The sequence below is a fragment of the Gossypium hirsutum genome, chromosome D13, assembly GCF_007990345.1.
Source record: "Gossypium hirsutum isolate 1008001.06 chromosome D13, Gossypium_hirsutum_v2.1, whole genome shotgun sequence".
NCBI lineage: Eukaryota > Viridiplantae > Streptophyta > Magnoliopsida > Malvales > Malvaceae > Gossypium > Gossypium hirsutum.
The window spans coordinates 64,281,717-64,303,481 of NC_053449.1; the positions used below are offsets into that span (position 1 = coordinate 64,281,717).

The window sequence follows — 21,765 nt, forward strand, 5'->3', positions numbered from 1 at the left end:
ATTCATTTTATTTTTAGTTTAAATATTTTTTTGAAGTTTACGATTATTGATAAAAATGTACAACAAGAGAGTCGATTTACCTAAGTAGGCAAAGAGTCGAAAAAGGAGGAAAGTTAGAAAAGAGTAAGGAAGTAAGGGAGACTGAGTGTAAATAAGTGTTGAAGGATGTAAGGGAGACCAAAGATCCCTCCATCATTCTACAGGGCATTTATAAGGAGGAAAGTCTCATGCCTAGTAATGTCACATCACCAACAATTTTGAGACATAGTGGTCTTGTGCGTTCCTACTAGAAACAGGTGGTTTGGAGGATGAAGTGCCTAGGTGGCTAGTCACCCAATAGTGATCAGCTGGGTGATGCAAGATGGGGGACAATTTGGGTGATGCCACAGTGTTCATGCCAAGTAGGGGCATAACAACAATTATAGATATGGTTACAAGCAGTACAAATCTGAATCAATTATAATCAAAATCAAGCATTATAAAGCACAATTGGAGTAATATCTGGAGGCAAATCAAAATAGTTCTAGAAATGACCTACACATAGCGAGATGTAAGCCATAATAAATCTATATACAACTCACACATGATTTAAACATCAAAGAAAGTATCTTGAAGCACAAACTCTTAAAATCATTTAGTTTTCCATTGTCTTGCCAACTAATCAATTTATTATATTAACCTTGAAAAAACTTCCAACTCATCCTCCTCCTAAATTAAGGTTAACAAATAAATTAATAAATATTTTTAAATAACTTAATTATTATAATTTTCTGTGAAAGTACTTTAAATTTTCCTCCATTATAGGTTCGGACAATTTTAATTTTTATACTTTTAAAAATAATAAAATAGACCAATTTTTAACAAACCTAGAATTTATTGTTTAAAATATTTATTTACAGTTTAACTCCAAATATGAGATTTCATTTGCTAAACTATAAAAGTTCTAAATATAAAGGTTAAAATTGTTCAAAATCCTCGCACTCTTTGCACATTTAAAATTTAGAATTTAGTCCATTTACCTTTTAGATTCCAAAATGATGTGCAATTGTTAACTCCATTAAAATTCTTCTATTAAATTCACCCGCTTGACGTTTTGAAATAAAAAGAAACTCAATCGATAGCCATACAAAAAAAAAAAGAAGTTGCAATGGACCTAAATTTAACAAAAGAATTTTAACAGTGTTAATAATTGGACTTGTATTTTTAAATTGAAGAAGTAGAGTGACTAAATTCCTTGAAATAAAAATAGAGAGACTAAATTCTAAACATGTGATAAATATAGGGGCTTGAAGCATATTTTAACTAAATATTCAATCTATTAACAATAAATTGATTAATTCAAGGGTAAACTGTATTAGTAGTCACCCAACTATTTTTTTTTGTCACTCAACTATAAAAATTTATAAAATGGTCACTCAACTATTAGTAATTTTCTTTTTTGGTCACCAACTATAAAAAGTTACAAAATGATCACCCATCCAATTTTATCTTTTTTGGTCACCCACCTATCTTGGATTTTTGGATATTTCTATTTTTATGTTAATCCGCTAGTGACCATAAAGGACAAAATTGGATAGTTAGGTGACCATTTTGTAACTTTTCATAGTTAGATGACCAGAAAATAAATAAAAAAATCATAGTTGGGTGACTACTAATGTAGTTTACCCTTAATTTAATAATAGAGAGACTAATTTAATAAAATTCCTACAATAGAGGGACCTCATAGTGAATTTCACCTACATTTTTCTCTTACCTAGCCGTTACAAAACCAGTGGTAACCCGCCAGCAAAGCCATTATATATAACATATAATAATAACAAAATACAGCAAAGAACAGCTTAGCTAATTCCATTTGAATCCCACTATAAAACCCTTCCCTAATAATGCAAACCCTAAATCATCCCATCTTCAACCTCAAACAATCCCTCTCAGTCACCAAAGCAAAATGCGTGAAATCCTTCATATTCAAGGCGGCCAATGCGGCAACCAAATCGGCGCCAAGTTCTGGGAAGTTATATGTGCGGAACACGGCATAGATCCAACGGGGCGTTACAATGGAGATTTGGATCTTCAACTCGAGAGGATCAATGTTTACTACAATGAATCCAGTTGTGGTAGGTTCGTTCCTCGTGCTGTTCTTATGGATCTTGAGCCTGGGACCATGGATAGCATTAGATCTGGTCCGGTTGGTCAGATTTTCAGACCGGACAACTTCGTGTTTGGTCAGTCCGGCGCCGGTAATAACTGGGCTAAAGGGCATTATACTGAAGGTGCTGAGTTGATTGATTCTGTTCTTGATGTTGTACGGAAAGAAGCTGAAAATTGCGATTGTCTTCAAGGTACGTAAGATTGTTAGATTTTGTCACATAAATTCTATTTGGTAATATTCAATTGAGATTTTAATATAATTCTATTGACCGGAGATTGTTTGGTAATAAGGTTTATTAATAAATTAGTTGTTTTTTTTAGTATAAAACTCTCAACATAAGGTTTCTTGGCGATCAAGTAATAATTAGAGTACAGTTTCCTTGTAGGATTAAGAAGAAGAGGAAATATCTAATCTTTGTAGGAAATTTTTATGAAGGCTTGTAGCTTTATTTGTGTTGTAGCCTTGGAATCGTAAATGAGGGCTAGAAGGGTCGAGCACATAAAAATTTATGTTGATCTCCTGTTGTTTATGTTCTTGCTCATAAATTCCCAAATAAAATATTGCTTATGAAGAAGAACCTATTGATCTAAGAAAAGCTTGTTTTAAGCGCTGTTTGATTATTGTTTGTTTCTTTCCTTATCATTAGGATTTCAGGTTTGTCATTCATTGGGAGGTGGAACTGGATCTGGAATGGGAACACTTTTGATTTCGAAGATAAGGGAAGAATACCCAGATCGGATGATGTTAACTTTCTCAGTTTTCCCATCTCCTAAGGTCTCTGATACGGTTGTGGAGCCTTACAATGCTACATTATCTGTTCATCAACTGGTTGAAAATGCTGATGAGTGTATGGTTCTTGACAATGAAGCCTTGTATGACATTTGTTTCCGTACACTTAAGCTCTCCAATCCCAGCTGTAAGTATTCCCATTGACTTATATACTTTGTTTTTTGTATCAATAGGAATCATTGGTTTTGCATTGGATTGCTGATTTAAACTTTGATACACCATTGCTAAGGCTTTGCTTTGTAGAGTGGAAAAAAATTTGGAAGGGTGGAAAATTGAAAGGGTTGAAAACTAGAAGGATGGAAAAATGGAAAGAAAAAGTAATTTTCTTTCCATTCATTGCTTGTTAGAGCTGAAAAATGAAAAGAAAGAACATAAAACATTTGAAAAATGCATATTTTTTAACTAACATACACTTCTCTCTCATTTTCTATCCTCTAATAATTCCAAATTGGAAGGATTGATTTTTATACATTTAGGATGGAAAATAATCATCCCTCCTATTTTCTTCCTTACCAAACACACTCAAAATTTATTTTCTTTCCACTTTTCTACTCCCTCCTTCCATCCCTCCACGTAGTAGCTAGGATTCAGCATGTTAGTTGGTATAGGAATGAAGCCTGTTGTTTCTTTAATTTGTAAATAAAACCCTCGTGGACTATCGTGTGAGGTATTGCCATTTCTTGATCCGAAAGTCTCATTTTTATCTACAATAACAGGTTTCATACCTAATATATTATAATTTCATAGAAGATTCTCACAATTCTCCAATATGAGATTGGAGGCATTATAATTGCATGCTGTTGTGGCTATTGCTATATAAAATGGTTGGTAGGGGAAGAAGCCCTTTGTTGTTTGGAGTAATCTGTCAAAATATCTTTTTTGACTATTTTGCGCGGTATTAGCCTGTTTTAATCTCAAAAAGTTTCACAGTTTTTCTTTTCTTAAAATGAATGTCGGTTTGAGTCTCTACATACATTGAATCGTAGCAGATCCTCACAAATTTTTTATATGAGATTGGAAGCATTACAATTTCCTTTATTTCGAACTTTTAGAAATGATCATTGTGCCGGGTTATGGCTTTTGCTATATGAACCGGTTTATAAAAGAAAATAGTTTCCAAAAGGCTAAAATCGAGTTAGTTTGAACTAAGAAACCTTTTGCAATCTGTTAATTGGTTTGGGAAAGAAACCTTTTGTTTGGTGTAATTTGTAAAACCACCTTTGTGAATTATCGTGCAATGTTTGTCTTGCTTTGATTCGGAAGTCTCACGGTTTTGTCTTAAAAATCGCGGGTTTGGGTCTTCATAATTTTCCAATATGATTGTAGGCATTAATAGTGTCTTTTCCATCATTGTGATATTCTTTTTTATCTATTTGCAGTTGGTGATCTGAATCATCTAATATCTGCAACAATGTCTGGAGTTACTTGCTGCTTACGTTTCCCTGGCCAACTCAACTCCGATCTTCGAAAACTCGCCGTAAATCTCATCCCATTCCCTCGTCTTCACTTCTTCATGGTCGGTTTTGCTCCACTCACTTCAAGAGGCTCCCAACAATACCAAGCTCTAACTGTCCCCGAACTCACTCAACAAATGTGGGACGCAAAGAACATGATGTGCGCAGCCGATCCTCGACACGGCCGGTACTTAACCGCATCAGCTATGTTCCGTGGTAAAATGAGCACCAAGGAAGTAGATGAACAAATGCTAAACGTTCAAAACAAGAACTCATCCTACTTTGTTGAATGGATTCCCAACAACGTGAAATCAACCGTGTGTGACATCCCACCAACCGGTCTCAAGATGGCATCGACATTCATCGGGAACTCAACGTCAATACAAGAGATGTTTAGGCGCGTGAGCGAACAATTTACAGCTATGTTTCGAAGGAAGGCTTTCTTGCATTGGTATACAGGGGAAGGCATGGATGAAATGGAATTTACCGAAGCAGAGAGTAATATGAATGATTTGGTATCAGAGTATCAACAGTATCAAGATGCAACAGTTGATGAAGAAGAAGAGTATGAAGAAGAAGGAGCTGAATATGAATGAGAAAATTAATATTTGAACTTATTAAATATAATTTCCAGTTTCTGTTTTTTTTAATTAATTATTGCGAAAGAAATTAGTTATTTTGATGTGTATGGAGTTTCATGGTAATGGCCAGTTTCAATATGAAGCAAAAGGGATTGTATTATTGTTCAAAAGCCTTTGAAAAACAGATTTAAGAAATCAAAGTACTTACAAATTCTTGTGCTGTTTTGCATTTATATTAATAGTGTTACAGTCAAGGTTTTCATTGAGTTGATGGGTTTAATCGGTTCGATTAATTAAGTTATTAAAATATTAAAAATATTAAAATTTTGGTTCAATCACTTGATTCAATCGATTTTTTGTCAAGTTGAACAAATTCTATTCGGTTCAAACAACCTTGGTTACGGTTAGATAAGAGTATGTAGGCCACAATTTAAGCACTAATAGCAAGATCTAGTGAAAGCAACAATTCTCTAAAAGTTTAATATGCCATTTGGTATCTGGTTTTTTCTTTCTCTTTATTTTGGTATATCAATTTGATTTCAATATTTAATATAGTACTTAGAGCAAGCGACATAATATGGTTAAATGAAAAATTGACACGTGTGTTCTACTAAAAATAACATAGGTACTTAATTGAGAGAAAATGAAAACGAAAATACCAATTTAAACATTGAAGCCAGACTTAAGTGCTTAATTTAGAAAAAAATCTTGAGTATTAAACCGAAAAAACTCAGGTACTAATTTGAATGCCGAAGTCAAATAAAATATTGAATCTAAATTCAAATACCAAATTATATAATAACCCTTCTCTAAACATAAACAAAAATTTATATATATATTTAAACCCGATTATTAATAAAACTTTTTCTAGTATAGTGGCGAGTATTCCCGACAGGTCACGCGGGCGACCCGGGTATCCTCGACAACGGCGGTTTTATGCATTTTTTTTATTTTTTACTTCCTCTGCCGACTCCGCCGCCACATAATAAGTAGTAGACGGGACAGTCAAAACGTCAACTAACTCTTCACCTTCACTTTATTCTTTGACCCACCACCACATTCGTAGCCGTCAGCTCTCCCCCCTGCGCCGCTGGCTCCAACATCGCCTGGAACCTTGTAGCCATTTACCCCTTTCGCCTCCTCTAGCCTCATTACATCAGCCATTGCTCTAAGCCATGAAAATAAGCAAAATATAGCAAAGACATGGCGGACAGCACAGGGAATGGAGTTTGGCCCCAGTTTTAAGTGCATATGAAACCTTGATGGCTTTGACGGTCGAGATTTATAGGTTTGGCTTAGAAATCGAGAAATCCATTTGAATTGAAGTATTTTAAACAAAGGATAATATCATATTCCATACCACTATTTTCATAAAGTAACCAATGTAACACTTACACTGAAATATATACTTGTAGTTTTATAATATCATATTCCATACCTAAACTATTATTATAATATTTGTAGTTTTATAAAATATATACTTAAACTAAATTAAAAATTATTTTTTATTTAAATTAAAATCTTAACTCCATTGGCATACATACTATTACCAATACACGAGTTTGTCAATTCAAGCATACTAAGGCCCCGTTCTCCTCTGCTTTTTGCAACAAAAAGGGCTTTTCTCTTAAAAGCAAAGAAGAACGGCCATCGTTTCAAAAAATTTTCCACCATCTGAGAAGTGCTTTTTGGCTGATGGAAAAGTTAAAAATTTCTCCATTTCTTCAGCCAAAAGTCCGTTTGGCTGATAATTTCCCATTTTAACCTGCCTTCTCCCCCAAAAAGTTTCTTTTCTCTGGTTCTTTGGAGGAGCTCTATACCCATTTTTTCACATTTTCACTTTCAAAATTTTGGCTTACTGCTTTCGATTAGAATTTTCCCTGAAAATTCTGGATTACTGCTTTGCTTTACTCTACTCGGCGGCTGTGGTTTGGGGATTGAGAATCAAGATAAAAGAAATGGAGAAGGGAAACAGGCAAGTAGTTGTTTCAGCATTGCAATTCGCTTGCACCGACGATGTGCCCACCAATCTCGCCACTGCCGAAAGGTTTCTTTTTTTTTACTCCTCCTATTACTTCCCATTTGATTAGATTTTCTGGGTCTTTCATTAATTTCGAATTGTATTATCTGATCAAACCTATATTCTGGATTTGCTTTGCTACTCTTCCACTTTCATCTGTTAAAAAGTTTCTTCATATTGGTTTTGTGGTTTCTTTTAGTTAATTCTTCCTTTAGTCTCTATTTGATTGAGATTTGGAACTGTGGTGTAAATTGTTTGTTTGATTCTTATATGAGAGTGAGCCTATTTACTATGTGGTGAAGAACCGATAAAAGAAAAACAAAGGATATAGAGACTTTTCATGGTTATAAATTGTTTTCAAAATTAATTTGGTTTCATTGGAACTGTTCAAGTTCGAACTTTTGGGCATTTTCTGCAGTTGTTCATTGGAGACACTAAGTACATTGAAGTTTGCACAGCTGGTTAAATTTATTAAGAACAATGTATGAGATCTTTGCTTAGCTACTTTTAATTCAATGCATGGCTTACTCGTCACTCATGTGGTTTCCTGAAATCCTCTGTTTCATTTTCTGTTCCCAACGGGAACCGATGCTAGCCTTTGAGCCTGTTTAGACTACATAATCTATACTTGTATACTAATAATAAGAGTTTTGTGTTGTGGAACCCATTTAGTTAAAAAGGTAGAGTGATACCAAGTTTTTTTCATGTATATATATTTAAAAATACAACTTTTTGTTAAAAAATTTTTATTTCTTTTAACCTCTTAATCAGTTAGTCAAATTCTAGTTAATGTATATAGTTTTTAAATTTTGGATGTCATATTTATTGAAAGATTTGAACTAATGTATTGTAGGCAGTGGTAAATAAAGATGCATCTGGAGATGTTGTTGCTATGAGACTGCAAATTCAACAGCTGAAGGTATAATATTGTTAAACTTACGATCATATTTGAAAGTACCTTTAAAGTTATTGTAATACTGTAATAGTAGGCGGTTTGCTAAGTTTCTATTTATCAATATGAGTTTCACTATACTTCTCTGCTGAATCTCCTTTCTATTGAGCAAGCAGTAATTGTATTATGTTTTGCTTTATCTTAACTGAAAAATAAAGGTAGAAATAATAAATGTTAATTTACAAATTTTCAAGCAGCAAGCAAAATCTTCTATTTTTGTGAGCTGAAGTCATGCCAAAGTTTAAATGATTCATTTTATTTATTTCATTTGCATGGTTCTCATATTCTTTCAGGTTTCTAGTTATCCTTATTATCCAAAATTCTGTTTTTCAGAAAGAAGTATCTCATCTACGAGCTTTTGTTAATGGCAAAAGTGAAAATCTGGATAATGATAACTTGGCATCAAGCATTCCAGCATCACCTGGGCCCTTTAAATGGGAATGCCCTCCTGGATCATTCAGTCCACTTTCATCTGATAAAACGATGTCTCAGGTATGCAAAAATCTTGCTTTGTTGAGGAAACACACAACCTAGAGCTGTTGTTAAACTATTTTCTTTTTATGCCTATTATGATTTTGTAATCCAGAAAAAAGATTATGAAGTTGCTCTTGTTGGGGCCTTCAAGAGGGAAAGGGAGAAAGAAGCCGCTTTACAAGCACTGACTGCTGAAAACCAGGCAGCTATGCAGTTGGTATGTCCTATGCCTTGAAAGAAGTACCTTTTCTTTATTTTATATGTTTCAGTCTTTGGGGCCGCAAAGTTTAAGTTAATAATAATTTTTGAAAGTTTGGGAGTTAACTTAAGGAATAGGACATGCTTAAAATTTTAATAATATAAATTATAAAGGAATTCTGTGAGATTTGTTCTTGGCATCTAACTCTGGAGTATTGCGTAATGTGATAAGTTATTAGAAGTAAAATTTGTCACTTTGTGTTGGACTTTTGATAGGCAAAATAAAGAGAAGAGATCCAAAGTTAATATTTTTTGAGGTTTGGTTCTTAAATCTTAAGGAATATGACATGCTTAAAATTTTAGTATATAAAGGGCTTCCGTGAGATTTGAACTCTAGAGTATTACGTAAAACTAGAAGTAAATTTTGTTTACTTTGTGCTGTCTTTGTTGGGTTTTTTAAGCTAATGTTATTACCTTGGTGTTTTTTCGTGCATAGTCACTCTCATGATTCATTTTGAGCAACAGTAATGCCTCAATTTATTGTTTATTAGCTTATTGGTTTAAAGGTAATCAATTTATTGTCTTTGCTGGACATTGTTATGATATATGTAATGCTATTTTAGTATAGTTGACTCGTAGGTGTCATTCTTTGAAGAATTTTTTCCGATTTGTACACTTCTTTTAGGAACTGATCTAGAAAACAAGAAGCTTGACCTTGAAATCAGATTTTATAGTGGTACAATTTGTAGATGAAGATATAGAAAATTGTCTTTCCCCTCTGTCTTGATGATTCAGTTTTTGCTGATATTATTGGTTATATTCTTATTTCTTTTAATGCTTGCATGCTCTTGATTACCACTGCTTGCCCCTAGAGTGTCGTATTCTTTGCTTTATATGGTGATGGGGCTGCTAATCAAAGGGCAGTTGTTTGAGGATTTGAACATCTCTGCACTTTGGGATCTGCCTGCAATTTTGGTCTGCGAGAATAATCATTGTGAGCAATTTGAATTGGAATGAAATTTTATTGGTCTATTAAATTTTTGTGGACTTTATTTATTTCATGTAACAGATGGTATGGGGACGGCTGAGTGGAGAGCCGCAAAGAGTCCTGCTTACTACAAACGTGGGATTATGCTCCTGGTTTGAATGGTAAATTTAGTGCTTGTAGATGCAACTTGGTTTTTAAGTGGGTGATTTTGGGTTGCATTTTTCACTTGTTTCCTCATTTAATTAAAGCCTGAATCGCACTGTACCGTATTGGGACATCCTTTTTCATGCGGAGAAAACATTTAAATTACCATTGGTCCTATATTTAGCCTAAAGAAGGGACGAAAGACCTACTCTACCAAGCGATCAAGGCCTTAATTCAAGTTTTCATTTTGCAGATACACAGGAGTTGTAACTGGAATTAGTGAGATGGATCCTGTTAGATGGTCTGGTTCAAAATGGAGATGCTTGCTGGTATGGTTGCAGACATTGCTTATACATTTCCAAAATATGTTCAACATCTGAGTGGACTGAAATTTGCTCTTCTGTTTCTCTTGTACTTTTTTACATCATGGTATGTACTAGTTTTATTACTATAGGTCTGATTTTGTTTAAAGATTTTAGTTGAACCTTTAAATGAAATGCAATACACGCTAAACTGTTCAATTGAAACTATGTTTGCTTTTATAATTCTAAGTATTTTGTTTTATATTCTCAAACATTTAATCTAAGGGGTGATGAAATAGTTAGTTCGATCCATTGTTAATTGAACTATAATTAACTAAACCGTTAGTTGAATTGAGCTTTTTTCAGTTAAAATAATTAATCGAATCAAACCAACTTCAATTAATTTTGTCGGCTTTCTATTGAATTGTTATTTATATAACTTTTTTTTCTTTTGGTCCAAAGTTCATACCATTTTGAAACAATTATTGGCAAACATTACACTAAAATAGTAGTGTGCATTAAATCAGAACAAAAATATGACAAACAATGTGCATTGTCATATATTAGAACAAAAACATTATAATATTACAATACAATGACAGTTGGAACGAAATTGATAGGTGTTTAATTAATTAAAAATAAAAATAATTTTTATAATAATACAATCGTGTCAATATCTAATTACAAATTTTTAATTTTTATATTTAAATATTTAAATATATTTTATATATTCTAATTAAATTTTATAAATAATTAATATTAATTACTTAGAAATATTTAAAATTAATATTATATATTAAAATATTAACAATAAGTTATAATAAATTATTTTTTATATTTTTGCTAAAATATCATAATATTAACTAATTTGAACATTATTTAAATACATATTTGTTACATTATAATCTCATGTCTAAAATGGACATTTTATTCTTCAAAAGCACTTTTTGACAGCAATTCCAAACACTCAAATTTCTCAAAAGCACTTCTGAAAATCACTTTTGAAAAGCACTTCTCAAAAGCACTTCTCAAAAGCAATGAAGAACTAGCCCTAAAGCTTGTTTACCTTTCTATTTAAAGAAGTAAGAATAAATATGTTTTATATTTTCATATCCATTTTATAATTCATGTTCAGAACTTATGTTTATTCCTCTTAATAATATCGTCTCCAAAGTTCAAATCTAGGTCTCTCTTGGGAATGAAATGTGCCTTACCATTGTTCCAACAATGTAAAAATAAATATTCTAAATAAGATAAAAGAAAACTAGTAATTTTTAATATTTTGTAAAAGTTAGAAATCTACACAATGTGAGTACGAAAAACAGTTGAAAAAATTTAACAAATCTAGCCCGATTGAACTAAACTAAGCTCACCTCTAAAATTTATAATCATTTTAAAATATTATATTTATATGACTTTGGATGTATTTCTTTTATTTAGATTTTGACATGTTTTTGTGTTCATTTTGCAATCGCATTGTGTCATGGATGATGGGTATCAATTTAAACGTGGATTGTTACGTGAATACTGCTATTATTGTAGTTTCAGGTACGTGGAGGATTCATTGCGTTATGGGTAGCCGTTCTTGTGATTGTCTTATTGCTGTCCCTATGGGTAACCAGGTTAGTTCCCTCCATTTATTAATGGAAAAATGGACAAATTTTTATCTCTTTTTTGTGTTTTTCTTGGCTTACAGTTCTCTTTCTTTCTTTTTTCAGCTCATGAAGCTCTATTTGCTGTTTGATTATGAAAATTTTGTTCATTTCATTTTGTTGACTTAAAAATGGAATCTTTATGCTACAAAAGAGAAATATTATTGAGTTCACTGTTTGGGTTAACTTGATTTTAGTGTTTGGAATTGTGTTTATTTAATGTTATCAAGTAAATAATATATTATATTTGGCTAACAGGGTTCAATTCTAGGTGTTGAAGTTGATCTTCCTACAAAATCTTATGTTACTGAACTGATTGGAGAACAAGAAAGTAAGGGCATTGGAAAGATAGCAAGACCGGAAGATGGAGGATTTTTGAAGCCTCATATATTTACTTCAACGATACCGCAGGTGATACCGATGCTTCCAAGTCGTAACGAATCAACTCCCTGCTGTTTTGCTTCTGATGAATGTCTTTTTTTTTTTTTTTGGTTTTATATTCTCAGATCGATGGTGGTACTAATATTTCGATTAAGATTCGTTGGTCTCAGATGTTGTCGTATAAGGCGGGCCGGTTTTCGTTGACTGTACCGTTTTGTTTTCCGGAGTATGTTACCCCTGCTATAAAGAAAATTTCGAAGAAGGAAAAGATAGAATTGAATGTGAACTCTAGTGTAGCAAATGGAATCTTGTGCAAGGCAACTAGTCATCCTTTGAAGGTTGCATATTTGGATTTTGAATCATTGTGCTCGTGTTTTTTCTTTTTTGGCTTATGAAGCAATATATGATCTGCTTCGTATTTCGCAGGAAATAAGAGGCCATGAAGGGAAGTTCAGTTTCTTATATGAAGCTGAAATTTTCAAATGGTCGAATACTGACTTCCGCTTCTCATATAGTGTACGAATCAGCAGCTATGACCATTTCCTGATATTTTCATGAGGAATATCTCAACTTGTTATCATCGAGATATTGATAATCGTATATTGTCTACTTCTTTTAATAGGTTTCTTCCGGTAACATATTTGGAGGCATACTTTTGCAGTCTCTATATGATTACGACCAAAGGGATATGTTCTGTATTTATCTTTTCCCTGGAAGTGAGCAGAATAGGAAGGTGGGTGTAGCATGTGTTTGACCTGCTCGCTTGTTCTTTCCGGTATATAATCCTTATCCTTTTTCAAATTTGATAGGTGTTCAAAAAGGAAGTATTTGTTGTTGATATAAGTGAAAGCATGCAAGGGAGACCACTCGAGAGTACCAAGAGTGCAATATCTGCAGCCCTTTCTAAGCTCAGTCCAGAAGATTCGTTTAACATTATAGCTTTTAGTAATGAGGCTTTTCAATTTTCAACATCCATGGAGTTGGCTTCGAAGGACGTGATTGAAAGGGCCACTGCTTGGATTAGTATGAAATATACCGTGGGGGGCAGTACAAATTTGTTTATTCCACTGGAAAAGGTTAGTAGCCGCCTTTGTTTTTTCGTTTAACTTCTCGTGTTTTCTGAAATGGTTGGAGAAATTAGAATCTGGTTAGTATTCCTTTCTCACGATCAATAGCGTGTTATTTATTTCTGTCAGGCGGCTGACATGCTATCAAACACTCGAGGTTCAATTCCTATGACTTTTCTTGTTACTGATGGGTCTGTCGAAGATGAGAGAAACATTTGTCACTGGATGCAAAAGCGTTTGACAAATCAAGGAGTGTTATGTCCATCCATCCATACTTTCGGCATAGGTCATTTTCAAGTGTTAGGGCCTCCTTTCGATTTCCTTTAAGTTCACTGAATTTAGTTCTCATTGTTGTTGACCGACGCCAGCTTGTTCGGTTAGTTCTTTGCACCGTAATTGTTAGTTAACTAGTTGCGTAGGAAATGGGAATGTTTCAGGTTCATTCTGTAATCATTATTTCCTGCGCATGCTTGCCATGATTGGCCAGGGGGAATATGGTGCTACTTTCGATTTAGGTCTGTATGCACTTTGACATTTTACATTTGAACTTCAAGCCAAATAAATATTTGGAATTCTTAAATTCTACGAGCATAAATCTGGACCATAGGCTAAATCCTTAAATTGTAAGAATCTGCAAAAGTTCTCGTCATATTTCATTAATCTTACTAATTATTTTTTTTGTTCTTTCAGATTCTATTAAGGTTCAGATGAATAAATTATTTAGCAAAGGTTTATCTACTGTTCACGCAAACATCACCATTGATGCATTTGATGATTGTGAAGAAATAGAGGTACGTTCGTCCCCCCTGTATCAGTTTCATTCATATACGGCATCCTATTTACCTCATATTTGCCTTTCTATGTTTTATTTACCTGAATATCACTGATATACGTCATGATGGTTATTATGTATGCCTAATTGCTCGGACTCGTTACTTTTTTGCAACAGCCATTCCAATTTAGGTTCTCTTCTAATTTGGGTTTCTTTACAATATCCGCGACAGGTGTACTCTTCACGGATTCCTGACCTTTCACTTGAAAGTCCATTGACCATATACGGGAGGTACGAGGGCAGTTTTACAATGGACTTGAAGATACGGAGGGCTAAGGATATACCTCTTGACAGCGTAAGACACATACTAGTCAGCTGGTTTTATCGATATAGCTTCCTTTGTGGGTGCGTCATGCGTTAAAGACCCTTTAATGTTTATTATCTTCCACCTGGTTGTTTGTAGTGCTAGGGTTTGACATCATCATTGCTTTGCAATACTAACTGCCACTTTTCATCGATAGTTTATATATGTTTTACCTGTATACGTGAATGACTTGCGCATGGAAGTACTTCATAATTTCCTGTTTTCTCTAACAGGTGTTAGCAAGACGGCAAATTGATGCTGCTAACAACTCAGGCTTGGTTTTCAGAAAATAAACTGCTCGAGGAGAAGGTTCGTCTCTAAACATTCTAGCATTTTTTTTCATCCAAAATCGGTGGGAGAATGCTTTTGGATTGCAACCACTATGATTCGAGTACTAGCAATGTGAAAAGTTGTTATGGATAATATTATAGCCCGGGGTATAGTTGAATCGTGACTGTGCCGTATCATTTACCAGCGATGTGAAAAGTTATTATGGAAATACCCTTTACTAACTGCTCAGTGGCCACTTAAACTAGAAACTAGACTGCGTGATTGGGAATGTGTTCGATTTGTTTCACTCGTTCGGATCTCCGCATTTCTTAGTAGTAAAAAAACTGTTGCTAATGCTAATGATTTTGTTGTTGGCAGGTTGCAAAGTTGAGCATACAGACTTGCAACATCTCCGAGTATACCCGAATGACCCTTCTCGAGAAAAATAAAATGCTCAAAGCCCTGAAACATTTTGGAGCTTGGAAGGTATGCTTTTGCCTCGATAATACGACACCCTGGTATATATCACTATATTTTCTAAACAGAGTATGCCGGGGTTTCATCGTTTATTTTCATATTTTCTCTACAAACATTGCTAAGGCTGCTTTCTCATTCCCTGTTAATGTTTTCGGCATACCAGAAGAAAGGTGATCCACAGAAAACCGTGGAATCCGAACCGCCCGAAATGATACTGCTTCAAAGACTTTCAGTTGGCTTCGGTGACCTGATTGCAACTGCCGAAAACATTCGTCCTGGATCTCAAGAACCAGAATTGCCCGAAGTTGCCAAGATATTTATTAAGACAACCTCGAATTACTTCGGTGGGATACGTAATCGATGGTGTTGCATGGGCTGCATCCGGTGTTGTTCGAAGATGAATAATCAATGTGCCACCACGCTAACACAGCTATGCACCGCCCTGGCATGCATCGGCTGCCTTCATTGTTGCTCAGAATCATGTTGTCCTAACCAAGACGATTGATAAACACATTACGAGAGTTTTGAGTTGTAGTATATTGTCTGAATTAGTTGGAGTTTTTGTTTGAACCTGGTTGCTCCATTTTATAGTTCATACAACATCGTCCACAACCTGTTTGTATATACAAAATTTGTTTTAAAATGAATATTAATTTATAAAGAATTTGTCAAAAAAAAATGTATAAAGAATTATATACGTTTATACTACTTCACACAAAATATAATGGCACTTAATTTTTTTTATTTAAAATTTTAAATTGAATTATCATGACAAAAGAAACCTTAATTTAATATATAGATCCAAAAATCTCAATTAATTATAATTAAAAATATATATAATTAATGTTGTTACATAGAATTAAAACTCTATGTAATGATAACCTCTTGATTTCACTAATTATATAAATCTAATTAAAATAGTAAATAAATCAAAGTAAATATCTTTTGAAAATCTAGTCTTTGATATGAATTCAATTACTACCCTTATAAATTCATTGTCATACTCTTCTGATTTTTCACTCATAACACTTTCTCTTTTGCTTTACTGGATAAGAAGAAGAATGAATATATTCAATCTTTTATTTACTGCTTTTATTTTTTCTTTCATCCTATTTCATTCGAATGCGCTTAATGTCACTCATGATTCAAGATCCATCATAATTGATGGAAATCATAGAATTATCCTTTCGGGTTCGATTCATTATCCGAGAAGTACTGCTCAGGTAATAATTTACAATTGAATTATTCGGGATATTCTTTTTTATAATTTGATTTTGAATGATTGATAGATTAATTTTTTATTATTAGATGTGGCCGGATCTTATAAGAAAAGCCAAAGAAGGTGGATTGGATGCGGTTGAAACATATGTTTTTTGGAATGCACATGAGCCAGCTCGTCGTTTGTATGATTTTAGTGGAAATCTTGATCTTATTCGATTTCTTAAAACGATTCAAGACCAAGGTTTATATGCAATTCTTCGAATTGGACCGTATACCTGTGCTGAGTGGAATTATGGGTAAATTAATTTATTTTCAAATTTTAACTAGTTGTGATATTTAATAAATTATCTAACTAGATTTTAGTTTTTTTTATTTTTTATTAGAGGCTTTCCTGTATGGTTGCATAACATGCCTGGAGTTTCTCTCCGTACTAAGAACGATGTCTTTATGGTAATTTTTTTGATTTTCAGTAACTTTTTTTAAAAATAAAAATTCTATTCTATTTTTGTTTACTTTTATATATAAATAATGTGTTTAATTTTTGTTATTTTTAGAATGAAATGAAAAACTTTACAACATTGATAGTTGATATGGTGAAAAAAGAGAAACTATTTGCATCTCAAGGAGGAAATATCATTCTAGCTCAGGTATATGTGATAATTTTTATGTTTTATTATTATTTTTATTATATATTTAAATAATATCAAAATTAAATGTATATATATAGGTTGAGAATGAATATGGAAATGTTATGGAACCATATGGAGATGAGGGGAAATCATATATTAATTGGTGTGCCCAAATGGCTGATTCTCTTGATATTGGTGTCCCGTGGATCATGTGTCAACAAGCTGCTCCACCAAAGCCTATGGTATTGTATTTTATTTATTTTTTACTATATTATTTTATTTAAAAATACATTTTTTTGTGATAACAATTGAATTCTGATTTCGATTTGTTTAATTATAATTGTAGCTGGAGACATGCAATGGTTGGTATTGTGATGAATACAAACCAAAAGACCCTAATACCCCTAAATTGTGGACTGAAAATTGGACTGGATGGTGACTTTTTCTTTTTCTTCTTAAAATTGTTCTTAATTTAATTTTAATTATAAACTTTATATTAAATTTTATTTTATTTAACTTTAGGTTTAAGAGTTGGGGTGGTGCAGACCCATTTAGAACAGCAGAAGATCTTGCTTACTCTGTTGCTCGATTTTTCCAAAAGGGTGGTACACTACAAAATTATTACATGGCAAGTGATTTTTTTGAAATTAAATTCTTAAAGTTAATAATTTAATTTTATTAATTAACCTCTTTGTTTTTCCAATTTTTTTAGTATCATGGTGGTACCAATTTTGGTAGAACTTCTGGTGGCCCATATATTACCACTACATATGATTATAATGCACCTCTCGATGAATATGGTAAATTCATGCCTTTGAATATATATATATATATAAATTATAATTATTTTAATTAATTATTAATTTTTATTAGGAAATTTGAATCAACCAAAATGGGGACATTTGAAGCAGCTTCATGATGTTTTACATTCCATTGAGTATATTCTTACAAATGGAAACGTTAAAAATGAAAAACTCAGCAATTTAGTCATGGTAATAAAATGAATTTATATATAAATTTATTTGATAAAATAATAAATATTTATCATTTTATTCTAATTATTATTCTTAATTATATATATGATTTAGGCTACTATTTATCAAACAAAGGAGAAATCAAGTTGCTTTTTGAGCAATACAAATACCAAAATAGATGCAAATGTCAACTTCGGAGGCATTAATTACTTTGTTCCAGCATGGTCTATTAGTATCCTTCCAGATTGTAGGGAGGAAGCATATAATACCGCTAAGGTAAATCCTATTTTTGTGTTTCGGGTTATTATAATTATAATAAATATGTTATGATTATTAATGGGTTTATATTAAAAAAAAACTAGGTTTCTTCTCAAACTTCATTGATGGTTAAGAAATTGAACAAAGCTGAAGATGAACCGAGTTCTTTGAAATGGATGTGGCGACCCGAGTTGATCGAATCTACTTCCGTTCAAGGAAGGGGAGATGTTTCCGTTAACAAGATTGTTGATCAAAAGGATATGGCAAATGATGCTAGTGATTATTTGTGGTATATGACAAGGTAAATTATTTAACACAACTATACTCAATTCATTTAATGTAAATTATATATATTTTGATTAATTAATTAATTTATTTTTTGGACAGTATTGATGTTGCAAAAGATGATCCCATGTTAAATGGAACAGTGACACTTTGTGTCAATGATACTGGTCATGTTCTTCATGCTTTTTTCAATGGAGAATATATCGGTAATTATGAACTATGTTTTATATATATTATATTGAATTCAAAATATATTTATTTGAATATATATGTACTTGTTTTCGTAGGTTCTCAATGGTCAAAATATGGTAACAACAACGTGACATATGTTTTTGAGAGGAACATCAAGCCATCCCCCGGGAAAAACTTGATATCATTACTTAGTGTCACTGTAGGATTAAAGGTACATATATATACATATATAGCAACAAATAAAAAAATTAAAAACCTAGAATTTTAACATATAATTTGAATCAAAATAATGCAGAACTATGGTCCAATGTTTGATCTGGTTGGAGCTGGAATTACATCACCAATTGAGTTAGTTTTGAACAAAAATGACGTCAAGGATTTGTCATCAAATAAATGGACATATAAAGTTGGTTTGAATGGGATTTCGAACAAGTTTTTCGACACAGATTGTGCTTCAAAATCATCATCCAAATGGGTCTCCGACCCTATTTCGGTTGACAGGAACTTCACTTGGTACAAGGTAATTAAAACCAATACATTTACTTACATATAAATGTTACATATAATGTTTGATTTTATTAATATTTATGTTTGGTTTTTGTTTTTTTTTTGTTTTTAAATTGTAGACAACATTCAAAGCTCCGTTGGGGAATAAACCAGTTGTTGTGGATTTACTAGGTTTAGGAAAGGGCATGGCTTGGGTGAATGGTCATAGCCTTGGTAGATATTGGCCATCTTATATAGCTGATAAGCAGCTTTGCAAGACAGAGACTTGTGATTATCGTGGTAGATACAGTGATAGTAAATGTGTCTCTAAGTGCGGTGAACCTACCCAAAGATGGTAACCCTATGTTTTTTACATATGTTAATGTACATTTTTATATTGTTAGTATTTTTTTCATTATTATAATTTTATTGTTTTATAGGTACCATGTTCCTCGATCATTTCTTAAAGACGGTGAGAACACTTTGGTATTGTTTGAGGAATTTGGTGGTAATCCTTCCGGTATACAATTCCAAACCGTTGAAATCGGATCGGTTTGCATAAATACTCACGAAGGAAAAGAAGTGGAATTATCGTGCCAAGATCGACCAATTTCAAAGATTAAGTTTGCTAGTTTTGGTAGTCCACAAGGTGTGTGTGGATCATTTGACAAAAGTGAATCTGATTCGGAAGTGGATGCTTTATCAATTCTTGAAAAGGTAAGTTATTTTCATTTTATTTTATTTTTTTGATATCTTCAAATATATTTTTTCCAATGATATATATTTTGAAAATTTTAACAGGAATGCTTGGGTAAAGAATCGTGCTCCTTCAAAATTACTGAAGATAAATTTGGAAGACCTTCTTGTGAAGTCAAAAAATTAGCCGTGGAAGCCGTTTGTGAAGATTTTACTTTTTAAATTCTTTTTTTTAGATTTTTCAATAATTTTAGGTCTTTTTAGTTTTATTTTTTTAATTATTTAGTTAAGTTTTTCTTTTTGGTTATTTTAGGAAATCATCTTAGGTTTTGTAATTATATCAATATAATAAAAGTATATATATTTTTATTTATTCTTTGCTTTCATGATAATATTCTCTTATAGATTTAATATACAAACTAAATCTAAAAACTCTAGAAAGGCCAAATGAAATTAATTTTGTCTAAATTATAAGCTAAACTTTTGGTCGTTGACAACAATGAATAAAGACATTTATTTGCTTTTAGGTTGCAAAAGTTGACATTAATAGGTTGTTGACATGCTATCAAACACTAGAGGTTCAATTTTTATGATTTTTCTTGTTATTGTTGAGTTTGTCGAAAACGTGAGAAACATTTGTCACTGTATGCAAAAACGATAGACAAATCAAAGAGTGTTATGTCCATCCATACTTTTGGCATAGTTAATTTTCACGTGTTAGGGTCTCATTTCGATTTCCTTTTAAGTTCACTGAATTTAGTTCTCGTTATTGTTGACCGATGCCAGCTTGTTCGGTTAGTTCTTTGCACCATAATTGTTAGTTAACTTGTTGTGTGGGAAATGAGAATGTTTCAGGTTCATTCTGTAATCATTATTTCCTACATGCTTGTCATGATTGGCCGAGGTGAATACGGTGCTACTTTTGATTTAGGTTTGTATTGTCATTTTACATTTGAATTAACTCAAGCCAAATAATTATTTCGATTTCTCAAATTCTACGAGCATAAGTCTGAACCATAGGCTAAATCCTTAAATTGCAAGGATATACAAAAGTTTACGCCATATTTCATTAATTTTACAAATTATTTTTTCTGTTCTTTCAGATTCTATCGAGGTCCAGATGGATAAATTATTTAGCAAAGGTGTATCTACTGTTCTCGCAAACAGCACCATTGATGCATTTGATGATCATGAAGAAATAGAGGTACGTTCGTCTCCTCCCCCCGTATCAGTTTCATTCATATATGACATCCTATTTACCTCACATCTTCCTTTCTATGCTTTTAATTACCTGAATATCACTGATATATATAATGATGGTTATTATGTATGCCCAATTGCTTCGACTCGTTACTTTCTTGCAACAGCCATTCCAATTTAGGTTCTCGTCTAATTTGGGTTTCTTTACAATGTCCTTGACTCTTCCTGACCTTTCACTTGAAAGTTCATTGACCATATACGGAAGGTACCAAAGCAGTTTTCCCGACAACCTTAAAGTTAAAGGTATATTAGGTGATTTGAGTAGCTTGATAGTGGACTTGAAGATACAGAGGGCTAAGGATATACCTCTTGACAGCGTAAGACACATACTAGTTAGCTGATTTTAACGATATAGCTTCCTTTGTGGGTGTGTCATGCGTTAAATGTTTATCATCTTCCATCGGGTTGTTTATATTGCTAGGGTTTGACATCATCATTGCTCCTTGCAATACTAACTGCCGCTTTTTATCGATAGTGTATACATTTTTTATCTGTATACGTGAATGATTTGCCCATGGAAATTCTTCATAATTTCCTGTTTTCTCTAATAGGTGTTAGCAAAACGACAGCTTGATCTACTAACAGCTCAGACTTGGTTTTCAGAACATAAACGACTGGAGGAGAAGGCTTGTTTCTAAATATTCTAGCATTTTTTTTCATCATCCAAAACCGGTGGGACAATGCTTTTGGATCGCAACTACTACTTTGATTCGAGTACTAGCAATGTGAA

General features: G+C 32.7%; 3 protein-coding genes and 1 pseudogene across 6 annotated transcripts; all 4 read left to right on the forward strand.

Annotated features, from left to right (window-relative positions):
- The first annotated feature begins 1,836 nt into the window (after positions 1-1,836).
- LOC107935526 (tubulin beta-8 chain-like) lies at positions 1,837-5,206 on the forward strand. The gene is made up of 3 exons (NM_001327391.2): positions 1,837-2,339; positions 2,796-3,065; positions 4,318-5,206. The coding sequence occupies exons 1-3, from the start codon at positions 1,946-1,948 to the stop codon at positions 4,986-4,988; spliced, it is 1,335 nt and encodes a 444-aa protein (NP_001314320.1). The 5' UTR covers positions 1,837-1,945; the 3' UTR covers positions 4,989-5,206.
- Positions 5,207-6,551: 1,345 nt separating this feature from the next.
- LOC107935257 (kinesin-like protein KIN-12E) lies at positions 6,552-10,276 on the forward strand. Of its 4 annotated transcripts, none has more exons than XR_005923227.1 (7): positions 6,552-7,020; positions 7,412-7,475; positions 7,847-7,912; positions 8,279-8,437; positions 8,532-8,636; positions 9,490-9,766; positions 10,003-10,200. XR_005923227.1 is itself a non-coding variant. In XM_016867862.2 (7 exons), coding segments are annotated over exons 1-7 (564 nt in total). In that variant the 5' UTR covers positions 6,554-6,931; the 3' UTR covers positions 10,004-10,276. The 4 variants fall into 4 exon arrangements, 2 of the variants coding, with proteins under 2 accessions (XP_016723450.2, XP_016723351.2); XR_005923226.1 differs by lacking the exon at positions 10,003-10,200 and having other exon boundaries at positions 6,553-7,020; positions 9,490-9,611; positions 9,687-9,769; XM_016867862.2 differs by having other exon boundaries at positions 6,554-7,020; positions 9,687-9,766; positions 10,003-10,276.
- Positions 10,277-11,538: 1,262 nt separating this feature from the next.
- On the forward strand, positions 11,539-15,643 carry LOC107949280 (inter alpha-trypsin inhibitor, heavy chain 4-like; annotated as a pseudogene).
- A 414-nt stretch (positions 15,644-16,057) lies between these two features.
- Positions 16,058-20,148, forward strand: LOC107935429 (beta-galactosidase 15). Its single transcript, XM_016868070.2, has 17 exons — positions 16,058-16,257; positions 16,343-16,551; positions 16,639-16,705; positions 16,810-16,902; positions 16,983-17,126; positions 17,231-17,319; positions 17,407-17,512; positions 17,597-17,684; positions 17,758-17,876; positions 17,973-18,134; positions 18,221-18,417; positions 18,504-18,607; positions 18,689-18,804; positions 18,889-19,113; positions 19,220-19,434; positions 19,520-19,796; positions 19,881-20,148. Exons 1-17 carry the CDS (start codon positions 16,096-16,098, stop codon positions 19,995-19,997), a joined length of 2,490 nt encoding a protein of 829 aa, XP_016723559.2. The 5' UTR covers positions 16,058-16,095; the 3' UTR covers positions 19,998-20,148.
- The last annotated feature ends 1,617 nt before the right edge of the window (positions 20,149-21,765 follow it).

Coding starts and splice junctions, on each gene's coding strand:
- LOC107935526 (NM_001327391.2), top strand. CDS start 1,946: ATGCGTGAAATCCTTCATATTCAAGGCGGCCAATGCGGCAACCAAATC. Junction 2,340..2,795: donor AAATTGCGATTGTCTTCAAG/GTACGTAAGATT, acceptor CCTTATCATTAG/GATTTCAGGTTTGTCATTCA. Junction 3,066..4,317: donor TAAGCTCTCCAATCCCAGCT/GTAAGTATTCCC, acceptor ATCTATTTGCAG/TTGGTGATCTGAATCATCTA.
- LOC107935257 (XM_016867862.2), top strand. CDS start 6,932: ATGGAGAAGGGAAACAGGCAAGTAGTTGTTTCAGCATTGCAATTCGCT. Junction 7,913..8,278: donor TGCAAATTCAACAGCTGAAG/GTATAATATTGT, acceptor TCTGTTTTTCAG/AAAGAAGTATCTCATCTACG. Junction 8,438..8,531: donor CTGATAAAACGATGTCTCAG/GTATGCAAAAAT, acceptor TTTGTAATCCAG/AAAAAAGATTATGAAGTTGC.
- LOC107935429 (XM_016868070.2), top strand. CDS start 16,096: ATGAATATATTCAATCTTTTATTTACTGCTTTTATTTTTTCTTTCATC. Junction 17,320..17,406: donor ACTGAAAATTGGACTGGATG/GTGACTTTTTCT, acceptor ATTTAACTTTAG/GTTTAAGAGTTGGGGTGGTG. Junction 17,685..17,757: donor TGCACCTCTCGATGAATATG/GTAAATTCATGC, acceptor AATTTTTATTAG/GAAATTTGAATCAACCAAAA.